At 31.1% G+C, this 16382-nt stretch overlaps 1 protein-coding gene across 5 annotated transcripts in view; it reads right to left on the bottom strand.

Annotated features, from left to right (window-relative positions):
- LOC148619656 (heparan-alpha-glucosaminide N-acetyltransferase-like) overlaps window positions 1-16265 on the bottom strand; it is a 28116-nt gene extending 11851 nt beyond the window's left edge. For 2 of the 5 annotated variants that reach the window (XM_088579805.1, XM_088579806.1), the window contains exons 1-9: window positions 16178-16264; window positions 14012-14166; window positions 13050-13177; window positions 10145-10269; window positions 9456-9525; window positions 7125-7182; window positions 6285-6398; window positions 3169-3284; window positions 2246-2353 (exon numbers count right to left, since the gene is read on the bottom strand). In XM_088579805.1, the coding sequence (XP_088435931.1) occupies window positions 2246-2353; window positions 3169-3284; window positions 6285-6398; window positions 7125-7182; window positions 9456-9525; window positions 10145-10269; window positions 13050-13177; window positions 14012-14166; window positions 16178-16244 (941 nt within the window). In that variant the 5' untranslated portion in view covers window positions 16245-16264. Of the gene's footprint in view, window positions 1-1469; window positions 1578-2245; window positions 2354-3168; window positions 3285-6284; window positions 6399-7124; window positions 7183-9455; window positions 9526-10144; window positions 10270-13049; window positions 13178-14011; window positions 14167-16177 lie in introns of all 5 variants that reach the window. The other 3 variants (XM_088579807.1, XM_088579809.1, XM_088579810.1) reach the window with 3 other exon arrangements.
- Window positions 16266-16382: the final 117 nt, after the last annotated feature.

The raw sequence follows: 16382 nt of genomic DNA, 5'->3' as shown, positions 1-16382 counted from the left end.
TACATGTTTATTTCTGCTCAATTTCTTGGGTCGACTTTAATTAAGGAATAACTGTTATATTTTTCGGTCTATTTGAAACAGTCCCCATCATGTAGTGCACACAGTGAATAACCTGTGCAGAAGGTTATTCTCAAGTGAGCATCATGGGTATTGAGGTAATTTCAAATTGACCAAAATAATATAACAGTCATTCCTTACAGTTCAATTCTAGTATCAAAATTCAAAAAGTAAACCAATGAAAAAGGTTGATGATGCCACAGTCGTATACAAAATTTGTTCTATGAGACGATGGACAAAATTGTTTATCCAATCAGAAAGTGTGTTACTTCTGAAATTAAATTATATATATATATGCTAGACTTTTAAAACATAAAATGAATATAATAACTTAAGATTTTCCATCTGATTTAACAACTTAAAGCAGAAGTGTAGAAAAAGAACTGACATGATGAAATGTACCAAATGCACTAGCATATAACCTTAATATAAAATAGTAAACAGTTACAGAGATCACCAAATAGGTTATCATCAGGGGATTATACATTTATCAATGCCCTTAGAGTCATCTAACATTGATCAATATCAAGAGCTGAAGTAGCCAAATGACAAATGCTCAGGAAAACAAGGTTTGGACAGTGAGGAAAACAGGGCTAAGACAGTGAGGAAAAGAAATGGTTATAAGTGAAGTTTGTGATTTCAAAGGAGATGAGCAGCAAGTTGCCTTCAAAGCCCAATAAATTATTGAAACAAAAGGAAAACTTCTCATAATTAAGGGAGTGGGCAAACTTGATCATGGGAGAGTCATCTTCAAGCCTTTTTAGTGTGAATAACAATATTTTGGTTATTCATAACAACCAATTGATTGTCATATTTATTATACATGTACATATATTTATTATACATGTACATATATTTATTATACATTTATTATACATGTACATATATTTATTATACATGTACATATATTTCTTCAATAATTCATTGTTGTTTGTCAGTCAAATTGTGATTGGCAGATTGATATCTTAAATCATCAGTAAGGTAAAATAAGTTAACATCACAAGAGAAAGCATTTTGATGTTTTGAAAGAAATCTGAGTTCAAAATTACAGAATGTATTTCACATGTGACTAATCAAAATTTATTACACATGGAACATTCAATCTTTTGCTCCTATCAATATAAAAAAATTGTGGGTGTTGATATATAGCTAGTAGTACTTTTACACAACAATACAAAATCAGCCACAGTTTAATTAACTTCAATTGAGGGAGTTGGTGGAGGATGTGTGTGTGTGTGTGGATAGAAGGTGTGGTAAGTAGTGTTCAGCATGTACTGTATATCATACAAAGGCATGTATGATCAGTCATTTAATTCTGTATGATGTTGGAGGTTGACAAAGAACTATGTGTGCATGTGTGTGTGTGTGTGTGTTGACTTGGGGACTTTGTTAAATGGAGCTTTAAAACATACCACGGCATGACAAGATCGGCCACAGTTATACCGTTCCAATCTGAATGGTCAAAGAACCAGTAGCCCCCACCACCATAGTTAACAAAACACATTATAGTTAAACTCAATCTAAAATAAGCAGGGTTGATACAATGGTTAATTAGTCAGCATGTTAATTGGTTTAATAGCTAATGATAATCAATGTATGTAGATGTATGCTGCAACTTTCATTTTAATGATTGGAGATAATATAAAATTCATCAATCTTATGCTTTCTTTAAAGACACAATGAATGCACCTTCAATGTGAATCACATGCATATTCTCACATAAATTGTAATGAGATTCAAATTTGAACTCATTTGAATTTATCCAGTTAACATTGATAGGTTTTATATAATTCATATTAGAATTCATGTTGAAATGCACATTCTACAGTTGTATAAACACAGCATATGATTCTAATTGAAATATTGGTAATACATCACTAACATGTTTAAAATTAAATACAATTGAATACACAATCAGTAAACAACATAAAGTACAAATGTGTGGGCATATGTTACAAAAACAAATTCATATGATGTGTTTGGAACAAAGCATAAAACATGGCCATTCAACATGTTCAACAAATTGATTATCTAAAATTATGACACACATTTGAAAATTGCAACATGCATCTAGGATTATACAGTTACTCAAATATAAAGCAAGCAAAAAGTTATAAAAGAAATATCTAAATAACAAAAGATAGGTGAATCAATACACATGCAGAAATTCACAACAGTGTTGTCTTACCACGGGAACACTAGATCTGCTACTGTTAACCCATTCCATTTGGAATGTTTAAGGTACCAGTATTTCCCACCTCCATAGTTGACAAAAATCATGACAACTATACTTATGCTAAAAATATATTATAATTTAATAATATCACATCATTTACATGCATGATATCTTGACAATTGTGCTGTTCTACCTACAAAAATACAAATGTGTTAAGTGTATATCAGACCTACAATTATGCTTTGCAGTGCTACAATTGAGCATTGTGCTATCAGAAGTTAATATAAAAGAGAATGCTCGGCTTTGTCATCAGGGGTAAATCTCAAAGAGAAAAGGGCTGCATTAATCTCAAAAATAAAAAAAAAAGGGTCAAAGACATTAATGACCAAATTTCATTAAATGGGAAGTTGATGTCCGACAGGCCTGAAATCCATGATATGGGACCCACACATGATACTGGATGCCAAATATTAAGAGGCTGTGATTAGTAGTTGCTGAGAAAAGTGTTATAAAAATAATTTACCCATCTGCCTGGCAATCAACATACTGTAACATGATTTTCACATGTGAAATTCAGCCAAAAAGGGGATTCCATGCTGTTTTTTGCTAATTTTTGTTCAGGTTTGGCACAAATTTAACAAAATTTTCCAACAAAAGAGAAGTCCAACCCTCTGAACAGTCCTTCTGGATCTGCAATAGGACATGTCTATTTCAAACTCATTTCACAGCCAAATTCCTCAGGACCAAAACAACAATTGGTTGAAGTTTCCCTTTAGATAATATATTTGTAAAAGTTTAAGTCTGCAATTTTTTTTTCAATAACTCAAAAATGATTTTGCAGTAGTTAAGAAATTTTAATGGGACATAATCTTTAAATTGAGATTCATATCATCTAAAAGTGTCAATAATCCATCTCTTTCTGCTTTGATACATACCCTCTGAAAGTGTCCAGTGATCGGAGTCTTTCTTTCTTGGGTTTCTTGTTCTCAGGATTATCTGTTGGATTAATATTAGTCTGTTCTGTTCCCAAGTCCTGGGAAGCATAATTCCTCTGAAAGACATAAAATGTATGTATTAAAACTTTTAAGATCTCTTGCCAATGTAGAGAAGATTAGAGGTGGAAGTAGTACATGTACATGTAGAGCTTTTTCACATAATTAGATCATTAATTGTCAATATAAAGCAGGGGCTATAGCAAGCCAGTATGGACTAAAAAAATTACCTTAAATAATTCTAAGCATTGATTACCAAAAATGTTGCAAATATTTTGTATCATACATGTACAAAATGTACAGTCCTTGAACCGATCCGCTCAATGATTTGAGGGATTGATGACCAGTGACTGATTGATTGCTGATGGATCGATAACCGATGACTGGTGACCAATCTGACAGCAGTTTTATTATGTAAAATGATGGATCACCTGCTTACAATAAAAGAAATGTAAAATAAAAGTATAAATTGATGTTTAAATCTATTACATTATATAAATATGTGTAAAAAGACAAAGAAAACAACAAAAAACATAAAATATATGACCATTCTGTGGTCATGTGATGCGATCTCCAATGTAATGGATCGGTTTGATAGATCGATGACTGATCTTAAACTGATCGGTGATCAATGACCGATCGCAATTTTTGTTGCAAGGATCGGTTCAGGTACTGTACATGTATATTCATTTCTGCCAAGTGCATTTACTAAATCTTCACAAGAAGACATCAGTATTATAACAAATAGCAGATATCCCTTTGAGATTGTAAAAAATAGAGCAGAAAAATATTTTTGCTGACAAAAATCATGGAACAAATTTGTGCTGTATAAACATGATCAAAACATCTGAGTACTGAAGTTTGACCTGTCAATACATACTCCATTCTGAGACTGGTTCATAATAACTTAAACTGTATATAGTAAAACTTGTCTACTGAACCCTTGATTAACCAGGAACCTGCCTAAACCAGACATGAAGTCCCTTCATATCAGTTTCAATTTGTTTCGTTCTGTGTAAACCAAATACATGCCTATAATGAATGAAGCCTTTAGTCAACTAGAGGCTCTATAAAAAGCCTGAATCGTTCACCTGATTTGACAAGCAACATCATATTTCGCTTATGGGTACCATTTTTTTTTCTTGCATAAAAATTCCTTATGCTCAAATCTAGAGAACATGCATATCAGTTTTCTTGAATTCTGTCCTGTAGTTTCTGAGGAGAAAATTTTGGAAAGAAATAACATTAAAAATAGCAAAAAACCTCATAAAATGGCCAATAACTCCAACATGGCTTAACAGATTTGCATAAAGGTTTACCATGGATAGTTCTCATTATGCTTAACCCATGCCAGAATTTGGCTAAATCTAACAGTTTGAGAGATATATGCAAAATAGTTCCCAATGTTCTATTGTTAGTAACAGCCTCCATGTTTTTGACAGAACAAAAATCTCCACATTGTTCTATGCAGAATACCCTAAGAAATATTCACACCAAGTTTGGTTCTAATTGGTGCAGTATTATCGGAGGAGAAGAGTTTTGAAAAATTGACTACAACAATGAGAGATGTCAGGTGGTGGCAACAACTCACATGACAAAAAGGACCAGGTGAGCTAAAAAGGGGTTTGGTTCAGACAGATTTCACTGTATATCCATCATATGAAATTTCAAATTCAAAACAAAATAAAAAAAATTGTCCTTGTACTTAGTTTATGATTGTATTTTCATATCCATTAGTTTTATAGTCTTTATATTGTTAATTTTATTACACGAATACTGGATTTATCTTTATAAAACATCTGCTGAATACATCTCTTTTTAGAATAATCTAATTAACATGAATGGACAATATCCATTCTAATTATAAAAGGGAATTCCTTATATTCTTTTAATGTTTATACATTCATATCATAGACATAAAAATCATACTGACCCATTTTTCAACACAGGCAAGTAAGCTTAAAACTAGCTTTATGATCCATCACCATTAATTGACACATTCCCCGACATAGATAAGCTTATGATATTACAGAGACAAAAGTTCACAACTAAATATCCTGAGAATCAGGCAATGGGTGAACAATGGTAAGAACCCCCCCCCCCCCTCCCCCACTCTGACAATGTCAATTTACTAATTGTACCATGAATAAAGATTATATTTTTTATACAATTTTATAGTTTTAGTCAAATGAATTATCATTTCATTTCATGCACTGTAAATGAACACTTCAGGGACAGACAACTGTCAAAAAACTAAATTTTCTTATCCTAAAAATAAAACATATCTAGTGATGCAGAGGTCAAACAGCAGGTATTCAAATAATGAAGATTTCTTTGAGGGAAATCATATTGCCAAAGTGGTGGGTTTTTGAAATTCATGTTTCAGATTTACCCAATCTTGCCTGATTTTTAGAAAGACTTATACTTTTATAATATTTTAAAAGTTCATCCATTATCCAAATAACATGAAATCATCTTTCCTATCTCTTTTTAAATTGATGTATCAAGATTTATAACTCAACTGTGGCTTGGTGTAGGAAGGTTAAAACTGATAAACACATGCATCTTATACTTTATATTGTCAAACACTTTGTCTTTGCAATCACCTCCCATCAAAAGCAGTATCATCAATAAATGTTTAAGTAAACTTAAAATGCATACGTAACAAGAAAGGTCAGTAGGTTACAGAGAAGGTGAATCTTCAGATAAAAGACAGGTTTACAAGTATGGGTGAGAGGTCAAAGCTAGAAAATGTTGGAAAGGTAATATGAGGACAAATGGTACCATTTAACACAAAAAATGTCAAGTTGGCTATAACACATATCAACTACAATATATGCACTGAAGTTACTTTTATATATAGATATGTATGTGTATATTTGAATAATGAATTACATTTTGTGCAATTACTCAAAACACCCTTTACTTTGATGAAATAGCTATTATTCTATTAATTAATTGATTTTTGCTGAAACAGGTTACTAAGTTGATTCTATTGTAGAATTTAAAAGACATCTAACATTTATTGATAATACCACATGATAAGGCATGTGACTCACCTGCCCTCTAGTGGCAGATGACTTAACATGCCGTTTCCTAATTCCCTCTTTGATTGTCTTTGGTGGATCTGTCGGTATTTCATCAGCAGGCTTACATGTAGAATTGGTGGTTTTCTGTTACAAAATGTTTCAAGCATTGGGGTGATTATGGATATATAAGCCCAAAACGACAAGTACAAAATAAGATATGAAAGTTCAGCAAGCCATGATTAAATAATAATCTTCATATTTCTTTTTATACAAATAGAAAAATAATACCAGGATCAAGACATCAAATTAATTATTGAAAGTTTTTTATTAATATACATGCACAAAATCTTTTTGGATTAGTCAGCACAATCATGCAATAAATGTGGAGGTAAGGTCTTTGGTAAGTTATATAGTGATTTTTGCAGTGCCTTTTAAGCATTGTGTTGTAAAATATTTAGTAAAGTCTGAAGCCATCATATTTTGCATGAAGTAAGTCCATGATAATTGTACATACTGTAAACTGGAAAATTTTCAAACCATGTTTTGCCATGTTTCACACAAACAATCTACAATTCTGCTGTTTCAAATTCTTAATCATTCCTCAAATTGTATTATAATTTATGTTCATCAAAAAAACTACAGTTTAATTTCATATTACAAGCTTACTACAAATATAGTAATATATCTAATTAAAACCAAATCTTTTTTGTCAATATGTCTGTTTATTCAGATGTTATTGGAGTGACATTGAATATTTAATTTGATTATTGAAATTGCTAGTTAAGCAGAAGTAAAACTGCCGCTAAAATTTCACAGTTTACAATTATACCATGTGGGAAAGAGTCATCTATGGAACAATTATAAACTTACAGGATCTATAAGGTGTTCATGTCCTGACTGCATCAGTAGCTGGCTACACAGCTGTCCTCTGAAAAAGATACAGTGAAATGGTATATATAAACGTTGGCTTCTGGACAAATAGAAAAAAAATATAATACCAAATATTTAATTTTGGACTCTTATTTGGACCAACCTGGATAAAAAACTCTTAATACATGCAAAGATGGTAAGATTCAGCTGACAGCAAATCACAGAATGCTGATAACTCACAACTAGATCCATATACTTCACCTAGAGTTATTGTTTAGAAACAAATTAAAAGAGCTGATTTTTTTACAGCAGTTTTTCTTTCGTGACATGAAATATCGAGGCACAATTTCATAAAAAAAAAACTAAACACATATACTCAGGTGACTGTCAAGAAACCAAATATCTATGGCTGACAACAACGACATATCTATGGCTGACAACAACGACATATCTATGACATTATATAACTACAACTACATTCTGTATTCTAATTATAAATCTACATCTGTGATAATGTTAGATTTAATTCTGTCTTATTCTAAAATTTGAAACAACTAGAAAGCCCTGACAATATGATATTTCTTTTCCCCTAGTAATTTACTTTGTATCATATATTGTAATGTCATAAAACACAATTTTTTTTTAAGAATGCCAGAAAAATAGTCTCAGCAGTCATTTTTCATCTGATTTTTGTGCAAATCTATATCATTTCATATTTATTTTGCTTTGTAGAGATATAATAAGTCTCCTTGCAATTTAAAATTTACAAAAATTGCAAATGACGGTTTGAAGTCAACACTACAGAAGTTTTATGGTCGTCATCATGAACTCGTGGATCGTTACAGTGTGTCCATCTGCACCATGAAAACTGATTTGTTCAATATGTCATAGTTTTCCTTTCCTCTTTTGTCTACCCAAGACTAAACTTTTTATGAACAACTCGGCGGGTGTTTCTAGAAAAGCAGAGGACCCCTACCCTACCGGTGCACCTGGTCCATGCTCCCAGTTTTTAGTGGAGTCCTAGTTGCTCATTTGCTTTTGTTACTTTGTATGTATGATTTTAATTGCTTTATGTACTTTGTTGTGTATGTCTGTTTTCCATGTTTGGTCTTTGTCCCTGGATTACATTCTTTTGATTACGGCTTTAACCTTGGTTCCCTTGGTTATTCATGAAAATATTTCAAAAAAACATTTCAGTGTTACAAGGTCAATTACAAGAAAAATTGACATAATAGGTTCACCATTTACAATAATCCCTTTAGTCAGGTGTACCTGGTGCAAGAACTTGAGCATGTCAGCTAAATAAACTAAAAAGGACATGACACAGATTATCATAAGTTCTTCAGTCAGTATGAACAAAAGAAAAACTTTACACGATAGAGACAATGTCCAGTTAAAATAAGTTTTAAACTTAAATAAATTACAACAGAAAATGTTTTGATTAAAATATGTAGCACTATGATGCAAATAAACACAGAAAAAATCTATTAAAATCTAACGTTCGGAAACATCAAAATATGCATTTCAAATTTCCTATAGAAATTTACATTGGAAAGGGATGATAACTCCGTAAAAATGTTTTTGACAGATTTTTGTTCCTTTTTTATCAATTTTCTGTAAAGTACACATGAATGATACTTATGTGGAATTTTTTACTTATTGAATCTCTCTCATTATATGCTGCACAAGAAAAGTAACATTTTGAATTAGGATAGGTATCTCTAAATTTTTGGGAATGCTTATTTTCAGGTACTACTGTCATTTTCAATTTAAAAAAAAAATTGTATTGTTTATTTCTGCATGCCATCTAACAGCAGTTTTGCCTTTGTTAAAAGAATGTTTTAACCACAAAAATTAGAATATTTACTTCATCATTATCATCAAATTTGGAACTCTTTAACTTCATTATCTCCAAAATCGGACATACGGTTTACCATTTAGTTTCTAAGTCTAAGTTGTTGTTTGGTTTAAGATATGAAACCTCAATTTAAGTTGTCAATGATCCTCTAATCAATGCTAAAATCACCACATTTTATTTATCAGATAAAGCATAATTATGATTTTGTACCGGTATCAAATTTTATTGTTATATCAGAGTTATCTGCCATTTCCAATGGTAATTTCCACAGGAAATTTGAAATCCTTGTTTTGAGGTTTCCTCTTGTAAGATTTATTTAGTCTTTTTTCTGTTCTTATTTTTTGTTCTAATGCTATAGCTTAGAACTTAAAAATATCTTCTGTTGTAGTTAGTTAAGATTAAGGGCAAAGTTTCACTAAATTGACTGGACTAATAACTAGAAAGACAGAACAGAAATATCTTGTAATTGTTACCTGTAACACTTCATCCCTAACATATAGACAGCACTGGCTACAACAAAACAGGCCAACATGATGTATATTGCTGAAATCAAACAATAAATTGATTTGTGACTGATTATATAAATTTTCAAAATCTAACCAAGTACATGTACACAGTATAGTCAATTTCTATCGATCCATAGAAACTTTTATCAAAAGAAACAAGAAGCTAGTTTTAATATTACTTAAGGTAGTACACAGGTAAATTTAATATAGTTAAAACCATAAGGAAACATATGTTTAGGACCAATATGGAAATACATGGTTTTGTGTCTAAAAGACATTTTTAGCAAAAATAAAAATGCAATTTTTCCTGTGTAAAAATATTGAGTTAAATTGATTTTAGTCTTAGTTTCAACTGAAGACACTTCATGCGTTTCAATAAAAGAAGATTTATCAGCAGAAATATGCCACAAGTTTCAACACAAACTACAACTAGAAAGGTGGTGGAAGCAACACACCATTAAAAGATTAATCATTCCTTTCACATGGAGTTGAAGTAAATTAAAACATGTAATTCATATCTCCAATAGGATGAAATATTGTTAATTTCAGAAATTATTGATTGCATTTATAATTGCTTTTGTGTCATAAAAGACCAAAATATGATTCTTATTTTTGCAGTTTAAATAACATATATGGATATCTATTTATGTACTTACGTATATTTGTGTCCAAGGGAGCATTCATTAGGATTGGGCCCCGACAGTTGATTTTGTCCCGGACTAACTCAACATATATATTATAATCTCCATATTCTTTGAAATGTGTAGAGAGATTCTTTACTCTATAAAGGAAAAAATGTAATTATTTGTTTGTTAATTTCTACAATTCTAAGCTAAATATTTAAATCATGATTAATGTAAGCTACTTTTTTATATGTTTAACCACTGGGTGTTGACTGAATTCCCAGCATTGATTTTACATTTTCCAAATTCTACAGATTTCATTGGAGAAACAGATTCTCCTTCAGCCTACTCTTGATTTTTAAAATAAATGAAACTTTTTTTTCACTTTCTTTGATAAAATTAAGATTTTAACATGCTCCTTAAATTTTACTATCTCCAGTGAAGAAATAATTCAAACCTTTCATTACTGAATTGGAATTCACATATAACTACATGTACACATAATAACCATTGTTAAATTAGAAGAATAAACCCATCTAAGTCCAATTACTTTGCTGAATCAAAATGGTGATTTGTTATGATAAAGTGCACTTGGAACAATGCTACAAAATTTCAACAAAATCCAACAACAGTTCTGAGAAGTTTATGATACCTATGTATACATACATACAGACATACAGACAGACCATATTATGTGTTTTTATGAGGAATGATTAAAATTTGAAATTAGCAGATTTACTTTCTAGATGGGTATTTCAGAAACAAAATTCTCTGTTAGAATCATTAATCACTCTTTATACAAACTCTGAGGTAGAGTCAACTTCAAAACTTGAGCCATACATGTAGATCATAATTAAAGTAGCACATTTTTTTCCATTTCTACTTCACTAAACAATATTTCCACTTCAAGTGTGATTAAAAATGAATACATAAAAAGGAATGAACATTATCAGTATCTCTTTACATACAAAAATATGTTAAAGTTAAAATAATAACTTTACACTATGTTTAATACATTTAAGCAAAAATTGTGATGAATTTTTAGCACAGGAGATCCATGTAGATCAAACAAGTACAATATATAATTGGACATTGGTCAAACACTATTTACCAAAATTCACATGCATCACACATTGTTTCTACACCTCACTTACATGTAAATCTCAGTTAAAACAGATTTTTTTAATAGACCAAGCATGCAACCCCAGTCATATTATACATTGTGTAAAGTAAGGACAGGTCTATCAAAATGCCTTTTGTTAATGATCCCTGGTTCAAGTAATTGTGGACACCCCCACCTTTTTCAGCTTTGATCACTGACAGCTGATTACTGTGTTACACAAATTTACATGTAAGTGATCTCAATGATTAAGGCACATTGAGCTTCTACTTATGTAAGGTACTTAAAATACATTTAATCAATGTCGACACATGCATTACAAGTATACCAAAAATAACAATGACACAGACCTATTGTGTATGTGTGTATTACACTTTAGCATTTTCAGAAGGACTTTAAAGTTATAAAAATAATTAGGAGACAGATGTTTAATGTGTAAAGTAGGCCAATTGCTTTTATCAAATAGTGCACATAAGTAAGAGCTTTTATTGCACTCGTTCCACGCAATGGGTGCTTTATAATAGAAATCAATAGAGAAATTTCCATATAAAATGGCAAGCAATCTATTAGTCTGCATTAGAATCAGGTGCAGTACCTGAACTGATCCGTGCAACTAAAATTGTGATTGGTCTTCAATCACCGATCAGTCATCCATCCATCAACCCAATCCATTAAACCTGGGATAGCATTACGTGACCACAGAGGGTCAATACATTTTACAAATTCTGTTGCTTCGTTTGTCAATTTTTACACACATTTACATAATGCAATAAATTTAAAATTCTTAAACTTACATGAACGGATCATCCATCATTTCACATAACTAAACTGTGATCAGATTGGTTATCCGTAATCGGTTATTGATGCAAAATTGTACAGAAGTACATGGTATTTTTAATCATGGTGAAAAAAAGGTTTGAAATGAAGTTAAAATAATTGTTTTAAATTATTCAAAAAGAATATTTTAAAATTAAATATTGTAAAATTACATTAATTGTAAAAAGCTTTCTTCAAGGGGGAGATAATATGCAGGTAAATGTTCTATAGAAATTATTTTTTTTAATATAACAAGAAAAAAAATATGATGACCCTAATTTTCTTTTTCAGATCTGGATGAATGTCAGATAAGTGTTTTTTTCAGTGGCATAGTGTCTGATACGGCAGGTACTGAATAATTTTTGTTGGTAGAAATGTACTTTAATGCGGTATAAAAAATTCTAGACAAAAAATAAAAAAAACAAGGCATTTTTCAAAGATATGTGTTTGTTACCCCTGTCATACCAAACGAGAATTGGGTGCTACAATGCATATCTCTGTCTTTGTACAATTGTTAAAGAAATTTTATAAGTCAGTTTTTTTTAATAGTTTGCAAAACAGTGAAATTTTTCCAACAGAATCTACAGAATGACCTATATTTTGGTTTAATTATCTCAAAATTAAGTTTGGTGACCCACAAAAAGACCTATATTTAGGTTTAATTATCTCAAAATTAAGTTAGGTGACCTACAAAATGTTGTTTATATCAAGTTTTACAGTATGTTTGTTCACTGTTATTTTGTTTGCAATAATTTACCTCCAAAATAAGGCAGCTTCTACTGATGAAAGTTTCCCAGTTTTTAAGAGTACATGTATCTAACTATTAATATAGCCAGAAAAAAAGACTCCCTAAATCCAATGGAGCTTTAAGTATTCAAGAACTGCATCTACAAAAATTTGGCTAGGTTAAATACATGTATCTGCATATTTTTTTTTATAAACAACTCTACATGTATATCTTAAAACTTCTAACAATTTTACATGCAAGACTTTAAAACTTACCCACAACTAGAGGTAGTATTATAATTAGGATTAAGACCTTTAATGGCTAATCTCATGAACCATCTGGTGTCCAGTAGTATTGTACAGCTAGAGTTATACTTAACTATGGTAGTGTCCTGTAAATCACACTGAAATATAAACCAAACAAGACATTGAAACTTATTTCTATTTATTAATATATAATGTATTACTTGTACCTTTTAGTTGTCCTTCTTGAAAGAATTAAAAATTCCTTCTTATTTCATGGGGAGAATTAGATGTATTATTGAGTGAATTTCATGGTGTGTTTGTTTCAGTTCATTTTTGACCTTATATAAAAGGGAAATGTAAAGGCCTTATAAAACTAGTTACACTCGACCACAGATTTCATGTGCCTGTATATAATCAGAAGATGTTGATCAATAATGTGTCTAATACTACTTTTTAATTTGATTTTTAAAAAACTGTCATTGTTCTGTTCATGTGGATTTTATTACTTTAGGTGTTGCTAGGGCCTTTCAGAACTTTCAAAAATATGTGTTTACTGTTTTGAATTTAGGCTGGTGCATTTATTGTATTTCACCATACATTGTATCAGTTCTATTTTTCCATTATGAGCAAAATTAACAGTGTTTTGTTTATACATCCATGACTACCCTTACAAGTTCTGCAAGGACAATAATCAAAACATTTTTAAACAAGAACTTTTATAGGAGACAGAATGGAATCATGTGACCTTTATATACATGTCACATTGTCATTAAGGCAACATGTATTTAAAAAAGCATCTTCATTTTCAATTGTCAATATCTTCATTAATTGAATTTTCTAACATTTATTTAATACATGTAGATATATCAACCACACATATTGTTTCTGATAATTCAACTCAAGAAAAAATTTTTTTGGAAATTTATTCCTTGCAATTCCTTACACCATTCTAGATGAAGTTTGTCTAATAAACTCAGTGGATAAGTTCCTACCATGTAACACTCTTCAGATATAGAAGAAACCAGCAGATCTAATGATGACACAGAAGATTTAGTTGTATTGTTTATTATGGTTACTCTAGCTTTATCCATGGTCTTTTCTGCCTTACATTCAGTCTGTAGTTGACACTGAACAATAACTGGTAAAACTAAAATGATACACAATGCTATCAAAAGAAAAGATATAAATGTTTTCAAATAGGTATGTCTTCTGTGTTGCCTTGTGAGATTCTATTGACCAAACTTTATGACAAATGTTTGTCTACCCCAGACTTGACATTTTTTAGCAGCTCGGCGGGTGTTTCTAGAAAAGCAGAGGATGCTTACCCTACCGGTACACCTGGTCCATGCTCCCAGTTTTTAGTGGAGTCTGAGTTGCTCATTCACTTTTGTTACTTTGTATGTATGATTTTAGTTACTTTATGTTCTTTGTTGTGTATGTATGTTTTCAATGTCTGGTCTTTGTTCCTGGATTACATCCTTTTGATTACCGCTAAAACCTTGGTTCCCTTGATTATCCTTTGCACAATTTCAACTGTGCTTTTGGGATCCAGACCGAGTTGCTGACAAATTTATGTCATTATTTTAGTTATATTTAGTATTGGTCCCAGCGGAGCTCATTGATAGCATAAATGATATTTTTAAGATCTAAATAAATGCTGACATGCAACTATAACAATTCAGTGAGACTGGGGTATAGTGACCGAATTACCCACATTTGGTCTATACTCAAGTTTGATGAACAAAAACAAATAATAGATAAATTTTGATTTATTTTTCATTTTGATACTAAGTTAACGGTAATAACCAGAAGTTAAGAATTTTCCCAGCAGAAATTTTATCTGCATTTGAATTTTATAAACCATAAAATCAGGCTTGAGTGGTCAAGAGATCGACATTTACCCCATGTGCCTGATAAGTGTGAGATTGTTTACACAAAAAATTGACACATGTTGAGAGTTGTGATTAGCTTGGGGTAATAAAATTGTCACTTTCGCAACTTGACCCAATGTTAGGCTTACAGTTCTTAATGTTTGATGTACTTTCAAAGATTTCAAGTGACAAAATGAGACTAGATTATTTTTGTCATTCTAAAAAGTCTTTTATCAATGACGAAAATGATGATCAATAGAAAAACCAGTGCCTTGTGATACAATATCAAAGAGATTCATTTACTTAAGTCAAATTATTGTCGAGAGGTACATCTAAGGTACATCTAAGTACTTGTTTCCCCATTTTAGCCCCAAATTCCTAAACAGTTCAAATTACAACCCTAAAAATTAATACATCTTCTTTTTGTGGAATGATACCTTTTGGTACAATTTGAGAGACCCATTCACATTTTCTCAAGTTAATGTCCAGACATAAACAATTTGATTGTTTCTTGCATCTTTTTGGTCCTTCATTCTGAAAAGTTATGTGTAGTGTAACAATTTCCAAAAATCACTCTTACTGTTTCACCATATCCTTTCCTTTTCCTCTTGCAGTTCAATATTTAAAAGATTCATATACTTATAAACAAGATACTTTTGCACAATTCAGACATTATGAGATTATTTGTTTCCAGCCCTACTTTGGTTCTTAACACTATGCAGTTCAAGTCACAACCTCCTTAAATTATTTACATTGTAAGTTGTCAGGTACAAATTGTACAAATGTATGATGGATGACTAAAATGACTATGGCTAACTTTTTGGGGTCATATAAGGATCAAAGTAAATATGTTCAATATTTTGTATTTATCCTGGAACCATGGCTTGACAAGACCAATTATCTAAGCAGAGTTACAATGTACAGAGCATTTCTCTTCCTTACAGAGTGGATGCATAGAATGACCGATAACTCTGTGGAAGAGAATGGGCACTACTGAGCTAATATGGGGGATACAAAATTACTGACAGGCTGTATCTGGGCAGACCTAGGATTATTATGGGCCAAGAATTATGCTACAGTGACCAAATCAAAAAATAGCTTCAGAAACGGAATCCCAGATTCATAAGGGATTGTGGGCCTAGTCTTGAGCTTACAGTTACATTTGTAGCCAATGTAGGCTAGTCTGAGTCATTGTTGTAAAGTAAAGTATCCATGTGTTGTCATAAATAATTAATCCAGTTTTCATACAGCTAGGTTAAAAAAAACTAGATGAAAAAAAGTACGTACACAGCATAAAGTGAATAAAGATCGCTCTTTTCTGGTGGAAATCTATTTTCATAGTGTAAGCTGCCATCTTATTTTTCTTATCACATGACACGTAAAATCACGTGATATAGACTTGCATATAAAGCATAAGGATAGTTTTATTTTATGCAAAAGACTACTTTGATAAGTTTCTGACAAAAAAAATATAATAACTAAACGTATTATT

This window comes from Perna viridis, chromosome 4 (assembly GCF_037379345.1).
Source record: "Perna viridis isolate PV_CMFRI_1.1 ecotype Kerala chromosome 4, ASM3737934v1, whole genome shotgun sequence".
NCBI lineage: Eukaryota > Metazoa > Mollusca > Bivalvia > Mytilida > Mytilidae > Perna > Perna viridis.
Note: the sequence above shows the minus strand (reverse complement) of the source record. Positions and strands in the feature narration are given on the sequence as shown.